The sequence below is a fragment of the Notolabrus celidotus genome, chromosome 8 (genome assembly GCF_009762535.1).
Source record: "Notolabrus celidotus isolate fNotCel1 chromosome 8, fNotCel1.pri, whole genome shotgun sequence".
Taxonomy (NCBI): Eukaryota; Metazoa; Chordata; class Actinopteri; order Labriformes; family Labridae; genus Notolabrus; species Notolabrus celidotus.
In genome coordinates, this window is record NC_048279.1 from 17,609,492 (window position 1) to 17,623,184 (window position 13,693).

The 13,693-nt window shown below is 37.2% G+C and overlaps 3 protein-coding genes across 6 annotated transcripts in view; 1 reads left to right on the forward strand and 2 right to left on the reverse strand.

Annotated features, from left to right (window-relative positions):
* Positions 1–1,773, reverse strand: part of pdgfrb (platelet-derived growth factor receptor, beta polypeptide) — a 35,039-nt gene extending 33,266 nt beyond the window's left edge. For 2 of the 3 annotated variants that reach the window (XM_034690249.1, XM_034690248.1), the window contains exon 1: positions 1,514–1,749. The gene's annotated coding sequence lies outside the window, so the exon portion shown is untranslated. Of the gene's footprint in view, positions 1–1,513 lie in introns of all 3 variants that reach the window. The other variant, XM_034690250.1, reaches the window with a different exon arrangement.
* Positions 1,156–6,300, forward strand: cdx1a (caudal type homeobox 1a). Its single transcript, XM_034690251.1, has 3 exons — positions 1,156–1,877; positions 3,318–3,466; positions 4,877–6,300. The coding sequence occupies exons 1-3, from the start codon at positions 1,535–1,537 to the stop codon at positions 5,060–5,062; spliced, it is 678 nt and encodes a 225-aa protein (XP_034546142.1). The 5' UTR covers positions 1,156–1,534; the 3' UTR covers positions 5,063–6,300.
* Positions 6,301–7,394: 1,094 nt separating this feature from the next.
* LOC117816882 lies at positions 7,395–12,380 on the reverse strand. 2 transcript variants are annotated; one of them, XM_034689261.1, is made up of 6 exons: positions 12,218–12,380; positions 11,171–11,494; positions 10,750–11,007; positions 10,562–10,660; positions 10,209–10,310; positions 7,395–9,383 (listed from the first exon to the last, which is right to left on the reverse strand). In XM_034689261.1, the coding sequence occupies exons 1-6, from the start codon at positions 12,261–12,263 to the stop codon at positions 9,196–9,198; spliced, it is 1,017 nt and encodes a 338-aa protein (XP_034545152.1). In that variant the 5' UTR covers positions 12,264–12,380; the 3' UTR covers positions 7,395–9,195. The 2 variants fall into 2 exon arrangements, with proteins under 2 accessions (XP_034545152.1, XP_034545151.1); XM_034689260.1 differs by having other exon boundaries at positions 10,460–10,660; positions 12,218–12,364.
* Between the last annotated feature and the right edge of the window lie 1,313 nt (positions 12,381–13,693).

Sequence of the window (13,693 nt, forward strand, 5' to 3'; positions counted from 1 at the left end):
TAAAAGATGTCTGCAGAAATGTAAGAGCCAGCCTTATGAACTGCAGACATATCATGCATCAGTTACCTTTAGCCGCTGCTAAACTGTACATGCACTCAATGATTTTTTCTCATTTATCTTATTATGACACGAGCTGGTCTCAGGCTGGAGCAACCACTCTAAAACCATTATACACCCTCTACAAACAATCACTGAAAACTCTAGATAAAAAACCAAGGAAGTACCACCACTCTAACATCACTCAGAAATATAACTTAATGACATTTTTTTTTGTTATGCAAACATGTGTCTGATGTTTAAATTAATTAATGATCAGGCCCCACCACCACTTAAACAATGTGTGTTACTCTGCAGGAACAATCTTAGGGAGACCAGAGCATCAGCAAGAGGAGATTGTTCAGCTAAACGTAGGAAGACTGCATTTGGACAGTCTGCATTTTCAGTCAGAGCAGCAGGAAAATGGAACTCAATTCCTACCCACATTAGAGACTGTACAAGCCTCAGTATTTTTAAAAGTAAACTGAAATTATGGCTCAAGGAAAAACAATTATGTGATCATCTGAATGCATCAAATTAGAGACAATGAAATGTAATTTTAAATGCGTCATTATTAGTGATGGACTGTGTTGAGTAGCCTATGTATTGTTTTAAATGCTAGTATGTTTTTTTATCATTTGTATTGTACATTTGTTTACATCTTCCTGCCCAGGGACCACAGATGAAAATTAGCTTATAGCTAACTCTGGCTTGACAGTTTTTTGTTGTGCATGGCCCCTGTCAAATAAAATAATAAATAAAAAAATGTAATGATAAAAATGTTGTAAAATACATTGTCTATAAATTATGACAAAAAGACAACATCCTGTCAAATCAGAACCAAAAGAAAGAAGTTGATTGTGTATTTAAAGCATAATGATCCAATGAAAGCATACTGTTATATATATTTTGCTCAGATTGGCCTGTGTTGAAGAATATGGACTCTTGACCTCATTAATTTTTCATTATGTGTATTAATACTTTCAACTTTCATTTTTGCTGTTATTGTGTTTTCTTTACTGGCATGATTTTGCACATTATCTAATTCTTGATTCAACTTTTTTGTCAAACTGCTACCCTACTTTATGATCTATGAACTGGAAGTCACATGAGCCCTATATCTGTACGTGCCAACGCGCGCATGAGCTTCTCTCGCGGGTATCTTATGATGGCCTTATCAAAATAATCCACCAGGTTAGACTGCGAGCATCAGGGTCAATGCCCGTGAGTCGCCAAGAAGAGCAGGCAGTTGTGTCTCAGGTGAGAGGTGACGTCATTGTGATACTTTTGAACTCCTGGGCAGTAAATCCATAAAGGTGTGTTGTCCTACTGCTCAGGTAGCCAGGTAGTACTAAGCCTGCACCTTAGACTGGAGTGAAAGCAGAGTGCGAGAACCTGCTGGGAATAGACACAGCTAGGGCCTAACATGATCCAGGCGGTTTGATTCACCGAGGTTTACCTGAGAGTCACCCCCTACCTCTGGGACGAGGAAGCCGGAATGTACTCCAACTCACAGACAGCCAGACTTCCGGCTCAGACACTGTCACTGAACAGTCAGTACATCCCGCCTCCGTATGACTTCACCGGATACCATCACTTAGCGGGAGTCGGTGATTCTTCCAGCGCCTGGAACTCCGTCTACGCTCCCCGGGAGGAATATCCGTACAGCTTCCCGGGGTCAAGCCCCAACGCCAGCCAGGTCAGCTTCTCCTCCCCGGAGTTAAGCGGCACGCCCACCCCCGCTGGAGGGGGGTCGTTCAACCCGTACAACTTCATTCCAGGACAGGACCCCTACAGCTCCAGAAGGAGACCCCAAGAGTCCATCAGAGCGCCCGTTACAGGTGGGAGATACAGGTTAATGTATTGGCTTTTTAAAGACCATTATGATGTAGCCTAATTGATTCACTGTGCTGAATAACTATGGAAGAGGATTAGGGCCACTGAACAAAAAATAAAATTAAGGTCAATTTTTTTTTTAAATAATTATTCTGTGGTTAAATTCAGAATTCTGAGATTGAAGTCAGAATTCTGACTTTTGAGATTTGAGTCAGAATTCTGAGAAAAAAGTCAGAATTCTGAGAAAAAAGTCAGAATTCTGAGAAAAAAAAATTCTGACTTTTGAGATTTAAGTCAGAATTCTGACTTTAATCCCAAAATCAGAATTCTGACTTTAATTATCATGTGCATTTAAAACTTAAAATTAGCAAGGTGACAGCAGAGGGAGAAAAAGATTAAGTTAGGATACTGCGATTGAAGCAGAAGGCCTATTGGAGGAAAATACCAGAGCTGGTATTGGAACAAAATTAGATGTCTGAGCACACATTATCTGATGAAGATGATATATTATGTTTAAATTAAAGTAAGTGGAGTTTAGTAACGTGTGGTGTGAGATTAATAATGCTAAAACAAACATGATTAATGTAAGAAAGAGTCCTTGGTGCAGTCGCATGACAAACTAAACCCTAGAAGTTGCGTGGTTGCTTAGATGACAGAAATGGAGAAACACATTCTCGTAAACAGGAAACATTTCAACATACACACGCAGAGTGAAGTTAAGATCACGGCACACACACTCATTCATCAAGCTTAAGCCTCTCCCTTCTGCCAGCATGGTGTGAGATGTCAGTGCAAAGCTAACAGTGGAGGCCGAGAAGTCTGGAGAAATGTCGCTCCCCACCCTCTCTGTCCACTGGGTGGGTGCTAAAGGGTGACAGGCTAGATAACACAGTGACTACAGGAAGTCTGCAGGAGTCAAACTGAATCTCATCTGAAGGCGAACACTCAAAGTTTACTCATGAGTGTCCGAGTGTGTGTCTGTGAGTTGGGTTGCCCAAATCAATGCTGTCACATGGGCAAAATTTCAGATCAATAACTATGACTCACCCTTTCCTGAGAGTGTGTGTGAGCATACATATGTCAGTGAATGACTGTGTAAACACCTGTGTAAACATCACTTACAGTGATAAGGAGGACCACTGATGCAATGTAGTGGGAAGTCTTTACATTAGTTATAGTTAGTGTGATTGATAGTGTTGATGAGGCTTTAAGTGGCGCCTGAACTTGAATGTGGCACCAGGCATCTTAGAATTAGTCACATGTTTGGCCACAGCTCTCAATACACCTGACTCACTGACATAATGGTCACTGTTTATTTGTATTACAGGCCAAAATGGAGACAAAAAAATATATGGGAGCAGAACACACCTCTTTTCTTAAGTCAATCAGTCTTCTATGCTTGTATGTATTGTTTGTCTAAATCAGGGTTGTTTTGTGTGACTCAGGTGGAAAGACTCGCACTAAAGACAAGTACAGGGTGGTGTACAGTGATCAACAGCGTCTGGAGCTGGAGAAAGAGTTTCAGCATAACCGCTACATAACCATGAGGAGGAAGAGCGAGCTGTCAATGGCACTGAGCCTCTCTGAGAGACAGGTGAGCCAGGGAGCACATTAAAGTTGAAGGGAGAAAGGTTAAGGCTACAGAATCGTAAAAACAAAAAGGTTTGTGATGCTGTTAAACAGGTGAGATTTAAAGGGACACACACAAGAGCTCAGAAAAGGAATCAACCCACAAACCTTTGGGGATTGTTGGCTGTTTTAAATAACTGTGAGATCAGTTTTTGAAGCTGAGAGAAGACTTTTTGACTTTTCAGTGTGAAGATTTGTCCAAATGCAAAAATATGAAAAGACCTGAAACATAGGAAAACACTCTATGGCGCTGCTTGTGTTAATTGATGATAACATGTTTGCATGTTTCCAATCAGTTATGAGGCAGACAACCAAAGACATGACTGAAACAGAGGAAGATTTTAAAGCTCCGGTAAAAACTAATAAAATATGTCACATTGATTTTTAACCTAACTATGTAACTGTTGTCAAATAGCAGCCATTTTGGCAACAGGCTGTTTTTGAGGGATATTGATAAATTCAACTCAAACCTTGGATTTTTTTGCATGTGGCAAGAGCTGGTTTTATCACCTGTGAAAACAAACGTTTTATTTGTAAGAGTTTAACGCGTTATTTCATCTTTTCAAAGTTATGTAGTCTCGAGCTGACAATTGGACAAAGTAAATAATAAATGGGTTTGAAAATAATTCAAGACCTACAAATAAGAGTGTTTCTTCTAAGGGATGAATGACAGTTTTTAGTAACATTATTACAAATGAAATTAAACTGAGAAGATTTTTTTAGAAGCCTTTTTTTCTGATTGATCCCTCTTCTTTCTGTTTTTGTATTCGTGTTTAAGAGTGACAGTTAGAGAAAGATTCTGTTGTGTTTTTATTTTTTACTCTATCCTTTTTTCATCAGTGGACTGAAAATTAATTTAAAAAGAATAATGTGTTGATAATGGTATTGTAGTTTTTGGTGCTGTATTTCTCTTATCTCCATGTTTTAAGGAGCACGTTACCTCATGCTGAGTTGATTCTAAAACAGCCTAGAAAGTTCTCTAACAGTCCATGATGAGATAATGGCTCTAAAGAAACTGCAGAAACCTCAAAACATAAAGTGTTATGTTACGTGGACAAACAAGTCATCTTGGATAAGTGGTGTTAACACTGAAAACCTCAACCCTACTGTCATAACACCATTGGTGTTATTCTTTTTTTCTGACAGCTCATTCTACTTGTCATAGCCATCATTGAGTGCAAGCCAGTAATTTAGAAAAAGATGCAAACCACTTCACTTCAATGGGTGAAGCAGGGTCAGAAAGAGAGAAAACTAAAAGGCTGAATCATTGCTGTTTATCATCCACCGGAGATCACAAACCTGCTGAGAAGATAAGGCAAAATACTAAAGAAATATACAGTATGTTTGTTTAATACCTGCTGTTTGGATATTTCAGGTGAAGATTTGGTTTCAGAACAGACGTGCCAAAGAGAGGAAGATAACCAGGAAGAAGCTGCAGCACTCCCAGCAGGCTTCTACCACAACACCCACCCCACCTGTGCTGGTTGGACCCTCTGACACTAACATCCCTCCAAGCCCCAGCAGCAACATTTTGTCTGACAGAGTACCAGAGGAATACTAAGAGTTGGTATGGAGGACTGCTTCTGTGAAATATGTACATAGTATTTGTTAACTTTTTTGTTAAGTGCACCACAGAATAAATGAAGATAATTCACATCAGCATCTCAAAATGCTGAACTTTCTGCCTTTTAAAATAAAAAAGCACTGCATGCCAGTTGCAGTAATCATCCCCACTAAACCTTTGCAGAGGACAGGATGTTAATGCTGTTATGGATCATTATCAGCACCAAGATACCGATTTTTAAGACACATAATCACTAGATAGCTTGTCACTTTTCAAACCTGTGTGCCTGAAAGAAATATTGGTTAGGGTCACAATAAAAAAGCATTATTCTGTTTTATTTTTGCATGAATGGATATTAGAATTTGACTGAATTTATAAAGATTAGTGTTTCTGTTTTTCTGGCTTTTCATTTGATGTGGCTGTATGAAAAAAAAATATTTTTCAACTCAAACTTGAGCTAAGAAAGTAAAAACACATACATAATGAACATTTTCTTTCTCCTTAAACAGCCCTGCTTATCATTTTAAGGAAGTACAAGCCATTGTTCCTTTTTAATTCACAGGAAATAGAAAAATAGTTACTTTGCAGGGGGAAAATGCCCAATGTGATGAAACAGTCAACAACCCTTTAATGTTAATTATGTTTTAATATTGATGCAGACTCTATCATTCAAAGTCTAAACTAGTGAGTCTGAGGTTGTAGAGACAAAGGCAGCTATTTTTGGTATAGTGGAAGGCGTGAATGCAGAGACATGTTAAAAACAGGAAGAAAGAGTCATGGGGCTGTGACACGAATACACGAATGGTGTCATTTGCATTCAATTTTAAACAAATGTATGACTGGCTTATAACAACGTCTTGAGACAGCATGTTTTTTTTTGCCTTAATTTTTCAAAAAATCCTTAAATACGCAACTGAGAGGATCTGTGAGAAATTTGATTTGAAATGGTTGTGAAAAAAGTCACTCAGACAGCAGGCTCATACTGAAAAACAGCCGCAGCCGTTGTACCTCTGAGTACACACATTTTAATCTCTACACCTCTGGTCCTGTTGGTCTTTTGTACTGTAAGTATACAATGTTACAGTTAGAATGTTCACACTTTCACATTGTTCCTGTTTGTGGTTCACAGTAGGGAAGAAAATAGCAAATGCAGCAGTGTAAATTTAGTTGGACCAGAGACAGCTGAGCATTGCAGATACCCTTTCTTCAAAATAAACCACTGTACCACAAACTTGTTTCTGCTGCCTGTTTGCTTTTTTTTCAGTTTGTTTGTGCAATGAAAAAAAAAACCTGATTTCACAGTTTTTTGCTTTTAACAAAAAGGTCTATCGATTCTTTGTTTCCTTTGTCTGTTTTGTCAGCATTTACAATACCACATTCACTGACTAGAAAAAGTGCTTCAGCTTTCTCTGCACCAAAACCACTTGAAACAGTTTCAAAGAGAAAGCTTTTTGATAATGGCATGCAGTTGAAGAAGAAAGAGCTGTGGTATTAATCTTAACATGCCCACACAACTACTTTTGCAAATGCTTTCATTTAAACAAAGTATGACCTGAGATGACCGTGGTCTTTAATTTATATTAAGTTATTTAATAATAGATTCTACAGGAGTAAACAGTACTGTGATATACAGAATAAGTAGTATTTTAAAAAACTTGTCTCTACATTTTTTAAATCGAATAACAAAAAACACTGTCAATGTCTTCAAAAGCTGATAGGAACCAGGACTGAAGAATGAGCACCTTCTCTATCTTTTTATAGTTCAATACAGTTGGCATGACAAGGCAACATCACATGAATGTGTCAATGTGACTGACCAAATCACCTGAATTTTATGAAGGAGAAATAAATGTGTAATTTTTGGTTCACCAGAACTGTGAAGAGAAAATGTGCAACAGTCTAAACTTCTTCTTTTTTCCTGTGATGTACTTAAAAAGGATACAATGTATTGAACAGTTTTATACCAACACCACCTCTATATTTAATAAAGTGCTACTGGCTGACTGATCATACAGTAAAAGCGTCTTTGGAGCAGCTTTTTTTTTTTACACCTCTCCTGTGTTGTTAATCATTTGCTCAGATGATTATGTTGGTCAGAAGTTCAACTGTGTTTCAACAAGAGGGTTCAACAGCAACAAAAATAAGGTGGTTTTTGAGGACACTACAACTGTCATGAATCATAAACACCAATTTTATTGCTCTGTGTATCAGCTGAAAGGTAGTCCATGGTTATCAACCTTTAACCATAAGCTATCAAACCAAACCAATCATGTAACCTCTGTCTTTGATTAAACACAAAAAGCACATAACACAAAAACGAATCGCCAAATCATCATTTCCAAAACTGGCATTGCTTTAATATATTAACTCACAACAGAAGTCAAAAAGCATTAAAATAAAGTCAAACACATAACCACACTGGACTTTAATAAGAGTACTTGAAACAATCTTTCATATAAACAGAAGGTAAGGATGTCAGGCCTGAGAATCTAATGTTTTCAGTGCACTGCCTAACACAGTACCCACTCACATCAAAACGTTGTTGACAGACAAGTAGAAATGTCTACCATCATCTGATGCCTACAAGAACTGAGTAACTGTTTTATCATCACTGCCTATTGTTGTATTCTGGACAGTGGGGCACAGTGGTTGACTGTAAACACAGGAAAAACAAGTGTCTCTTGCATACTACGACTTGTTTATTATTGCCTGAAAATAATGTAGGCATATTTCAAATATTTGTTGTGGTGCTGTCTGGCTGAAGCAAAATACACCTAACAGTTTGTGCGTGTGAGTGGGCTTATTAGCCAGTGCTTACATCTTAAATGCATGCATTATGGTGCAATTGATGAGACAGTCTGTCGGGGGGGGAATGATGTATTAATAAGAATGTAATGGTTAACCTCTATATTGCAGAAGTTACAATTTTTACTCGCTGTAGAAATAAAAAAAACTTTGACTTGTGAAAATTCAAATGAGTTACAGGCATTTCATTTATTTTATCTCTTGCATCCTGTCACTGAATATGCTTTGCATTTTGCAGTTGATCCCTTACTGTTCAGTGCACAAAAAAGGCTATAAATTACATCTCTCTTTCGTATTGTTTTTTAGTTGCTCTTTGGTACACTCTAAACTGGAAAGCACAACGTAATAGGAAATGAAGCAACCTAAATATAGCAAAGATAGCTTCATGGTGTTAAAAGATAAACAAATAATCCGCTCAAATGTATCAAGGTGTGAAGTACTTTCTTTTCTACACCACAACGCCACATTAGTTGCTCTCAGCTTTCCTCCTGTTTCAGGAGCCAAACACACACTTTTGAAAAATGTGTCTCTTATATCACTAAGTCAGTTTTCAGAACAAACTGTATTTACTGTAGTGGCAAATAAGTCTGAGTTAATTATAAAACAACATGAAAAGACTGACTCCTAACCATGTTCATAACTGCATGCACAGTTATTGAACAGATGATTGACATCTGAGTTGTTTAGCTCCTGGTAATAAAACCCAGGACTACTGTTAAACGTCTTAAAACTGACGCCTGAGCATCATGGAAACTATTTTTTTTTAACTTCCCCTGAGACAAGACATTTCTTCACAGCTTTTTTTGGGCTGCGGTGCCAAAAGCAGACAGCACTGTTGAATTTTACAGGCCTCTTAATTCATCTATCAATGTAATCTGATCCTTTAAGACATCCACATCTACAAACATACGAGTTTAATGCAATCTGAACATAAAAGTAAAAATAGCCATCCAAATGATCATTAAAAACAGACCAATGCCACTTTGGCAGAACCCTTTTGAACATGGCTGACAATCATTTGCACATGATCTAAAGAATGTATTCTCAAAATATCATCTTAAGATCTACAATGTATCTACTGCAATTTAACAATGGAACAAAAACACTGAATGGTTTATAAAAACAATTAAAAATACAACTAGACATACTCTAATTCATGTAGCTAAAGATATGTCGTTAGCCCTCTGTACAATAATAAATGTGAGAATGTCAATCTATCAGTGCTGATGGCTTTAAATTTGTTCAATAAAAGTGAAGGGCCTTTAGCCAGCAAACATCCCCTCAGTCTGCCCTCAGTGGTGCAGTCTGAGTTGAAATACTATGAATCACCTGCCTCTGCGGACCTTGGAGTACACACATTCATCTCCTGATGGTTCAACAGGCTGCCGAGGTCGCTGTGAAAACTTGACCTGGTCGTACTCCACCTCCAGCTCCGCACTTTGCTGCAACTGCCTCCCTGGCCTCTGCCCAACCTTGACTTCAGCATAAGTTAATTCCTGTTCGTCATTGTCCTCTGCAGAGAAAAATAAATGAAAGACACAATTATATCACATTTAAGGATTTTATATTTTTTTAAAATGATAACCACTTTTGGATGACACAGTTTGTGTTTTTCCTTTATGGGTGAGGGGACAGAGAGGATAGGTGTTTACTCTCTAGCCTAGCTGCTTGTTTTCTTTAAATAAAGATTTGAAGCAGCAAAGGAAATGGTGTTTAGAACCTCTAATAGAAAGCCTTTAACAGTTCATGAAAAGGATATCACTAAGGAGCTTAATAGTTACTGATGGGCAGATTTTGATACTTAAGGCTTACAGATACTGTACTTTTTTAATCTAAAACTAACCAGCTAATAGAATAGCGTCCTTAAAGATTTTAAACAATTTTGAAGCTTAAAAATCAGAAACTCAAGAGTAAACTTTGAAAAGATGAAAAAAAAAATGGTATTGGAACTTCTGAGGCAAAAAAGTCTTTATCAAGAGCAGAGCTTGCAGCGGCTATCAGGTATAAATAAAGATTGGAAGCAGAAGTTTTTTGGACATCTATAGTTTACTCTTTCACTATTACTCTACTTACTCTTTAAAATTGTGCTCATTAGAGTGACATTGGTGCTTAAAGGCCAGATGTGATACATTTGTGCAGAGCAAAACTCAACACCCCAAATTTCAGTGCTTGACTAGTCTTCAAACTGCTGCCTGAAGTTTGAGGACTTAAGATAAGAAAATATATTCAGAATATGAGTGTTGGCCAAATTTATCAAACTGTATTTCATCACTTTTAATAAGGAAAAAAAAGACCGAATGTAGTAATAAGTCAGGAAAAGAGAAGTTTTCTTCGGTACCTTTTTGTTTGTTCTGCTTTTTTTTCTGAGTATAGACGACTCCCACTCCAACAGCCAAGAGAACCAGCAATGCAACGAGGACGCCCGCCGCTATTGGCAAGACTGGTAGTTTCATTGATGAAAGACACAGAACATAAATTTTATATTTAAGTTAGCGACCCAAGTGAAGTCTTCTTTATGGAGAGTGACGAAGAAAAAAAAAGCACAAGTATTTTTGATGAGTCCACCTCAGCATAGTTAATTTCACTTACTAATGTACAATAGGTCTCCTCCTCTAGAGGTATTCCAAGTGTGGTTGGAGGGTGTGATATTATAAGAGGGTTTATTTGTCACTGTGATGTCAGGCTCCTTACCCTCAGTTGTTGACTTAATACACAGAGTTTCATTGGATGGTCGCAACCACTGTGATATGTAGGTCCCATTGAGTAAGGTGCACTCAACGAGTTTGAAGCCTGTTGGAAAAATAACAGATAAAGGTTGATGAATGTTTAATCATCAGTATCATAGCCATTAGTTTTCTTCTTGTCATATTTTCACTCACCACAGGTAGATATCATCTTTTCTCCTGGGACACTACTGATGTGGTTTCTGACTGTGCACTTCAGTTGCCCAGACACATCTTGTTTCAGAGTGATGTTCTGACTCTCACTATTTCCAGAGAGGAGCTGAGTGCCAGTCAGTGTTTTTCCATCCAGAGTCCAGCTGTACTGAGGACTGTCCCCTCCCCCAGAGGAGCAGGAGACCCTCATCTCTCCCTGAGACTGACACTCAGGGACCAGCTGGACAGAGGACACAGGAGCTGAAGGAAATAAAGACAGAGGAGTTTTCAGAACAGAAACAAGGTCATTTTATACAATTTGTAAGACAAGACATATTTGGATACATCATACATGTGTAGAAAATGACATATATGTCGATCAATATAATTATTAATTCCTCAGAGAGCAAATTTAATAATTTACCTTGAATGATCAACTGAAGAGTCCGCGTCACTGGATTTGTTCCACTTGAATTTAAATAAGCTGTACCACTATATTGTCCACCATCATCTCTACTCAGGTTATTGATCCTAAATGTTCCATTGTTAGGAGTAAATGAGAATCTGCTTTTTGTCAGATCAGTCAGAATATTTCCCCTCCTCCCATGTAGTATTACTGTTGTTTCTTTCTTCAAATCATATTTAAATACTTCTGATGCATCATCCATCAGCTGGAGGAGCACAGTTCCTCCTAGAGCTCCGTAACATTCAGCTCCATTCTGTCTGCCATCACAGGAGGTTTCCACACCTGGAATTATTCATGTATGAAAAAATAACAACATAAGCACATATCAATACCAGAACATTGGTCCTTTAATTTCAACTAACTTTAAGCATATGCAAATGTAAATCCTATTTTAAAAAAATGGGTTTGCAAATGTGTTAGTTTCAAACCACACATTGCTAACCGATGTTAAAGACTATGTAGATGAGTGTTACAAAGGCCTCTGACACATACAGAGGGATTTAGTTTTTTAATACATTGTGACGTTTAGTTTAGAAAGATAATTCCATCTAGACTATGCAAACTTATCCTGTGTTGTCCGTTACACCTGAGAATCTTACTTTTGATGAAAGTGAATAACAGTTAATTTTGTATTCTAAAGTAAAAAGTTGAAGCTGAACTCTGAAGTTTGTAGTCATGTCATCATGTATCATGATGTAACTTCAATGACACAGATCAGTGCACTGTTAAAACTCGTTTTATTTTCAGCTCTGAAGTGACGAAAGACAAAAAAGACAGGGAAAAGTCACATCATCTGATCCCCCATATTAAATATTTGAACCATCAGGGATGAAAAACGTTGATCCTTAATTGTATTAATCAACAGATTATTTCTATAGAACTTCAAGTATAATTTTTGTTCTATACAAATGAAACTAATATCTGCACAAAAATGAGGATCTACTGTTCTCTCAGGATATGAACTGCAGTTTAAATATGTGTTGTGAGTGTTACAAGTTAACTCACCATGACAGACACCCAGCAGCAGCAGCAGTCCAAACACAGCATCCATGAGTCCTCAGTGTTCAGCCTCTGAGGACTGTCTCCTGCTTCCAAACAAACTTTCCTACTTCACCCAAAACAATCATGAACCTCTACACCAAACAGCTGAAATGTGATCTGTAAAATGATCAGCCTCAGAAATTGTTTTTGAAAATCTAAATGAAGCTGAACGTTCATAGGCTGAAAGGAGAAAAGGAAGTGATGTAAGTTTTACTTCCCTTTTAGCCCAAACCAGAAGGGCGATGTGCTGTGATGGACTGACTGGAAGAGAAGGAAACTTTCCTCTTTGGAACCAAAAGAGGATTTGAGACTAACAGCTCACATTTGTACCAGTCCACGTTCCAAAGAGATTTATTAAAAAGCAGTAACTCACTTTATCCTCATCTTATAAATACTCTTTAATGAAGTCCTGCTACACCATATCCCTTAACTCTAAATATATAGCAAGAAAATAACATTCAGGTATAAGTTTAGAATGCTTTCTCATCCTCGCGCACTGCTCATAATCCACTGACATTAGTAGTTCAATAAAAAACATTTGTTTTCATTAACAAAACTAAAACTGTAATAAGTTTTAAATTATTCTGACACAAAAAAAAGATTAAAATCATATGAAATATTTAGTTATTAATGTGTATTGGATTAACATGACTACAATAATTATCAGTTCTATTTTAAAGATATGTAAGGAGATATTTTAGGTAAACAACAACAGAATTCAAACAACTTATTTTTTCAAAAACACAAGAGGACAAAATACATGATCGCAGACATTAATTGTTTATTTTATAATTTTCCACAGTTGCATACTGTAGTAATGATGTAATAATAGTTCATGCAAACTAATATGTACTCATATTGTTGACCTCTAGATACAGAGGTTTATAGCTCAGTGTTAGACAGCTTTGTACTTTATTAAAGCCTTAGCTGCTCTAATTTGTCACCTTCAGTATTTACAAGTTGTTTGCTGTATAATTTCAAACATTTGCATACAAAGACATGTACTCCAGACATTTCCCCAAAGATTTGAAAACATTCAGGCTAACTAAGATTTGTAATTTAAAATCAGCCTTTAGAGTACTCCAGTGACATGATGATATTCCCTGAGCTTACATGTCGAACACGTTATTTTTTAAGACTCTGGCGCCCTCCAGTGGCAGCTTGAAGCAAAGAGCAACAGCTCTATTTCAAATTTCGAAATACATATCTATTAAGAATGTCTACATAGCCATTCTGACACTAATAAACCCTCCAGTGGCAGCTTGTAGCGAGGATAAACACTCAGTATTTAAGTGAGTAATGTTTATTTGTATAGTGCTTTTCATAGACAAAAGTCACAAAGTGCTTTACAAAGACAAAACATGCAGAAAAAAGTAAAATAAAGCAAATAGGCAGCATAAAAAGTGCTGTGATTACATGATCCACAGGTACATGTGTAAG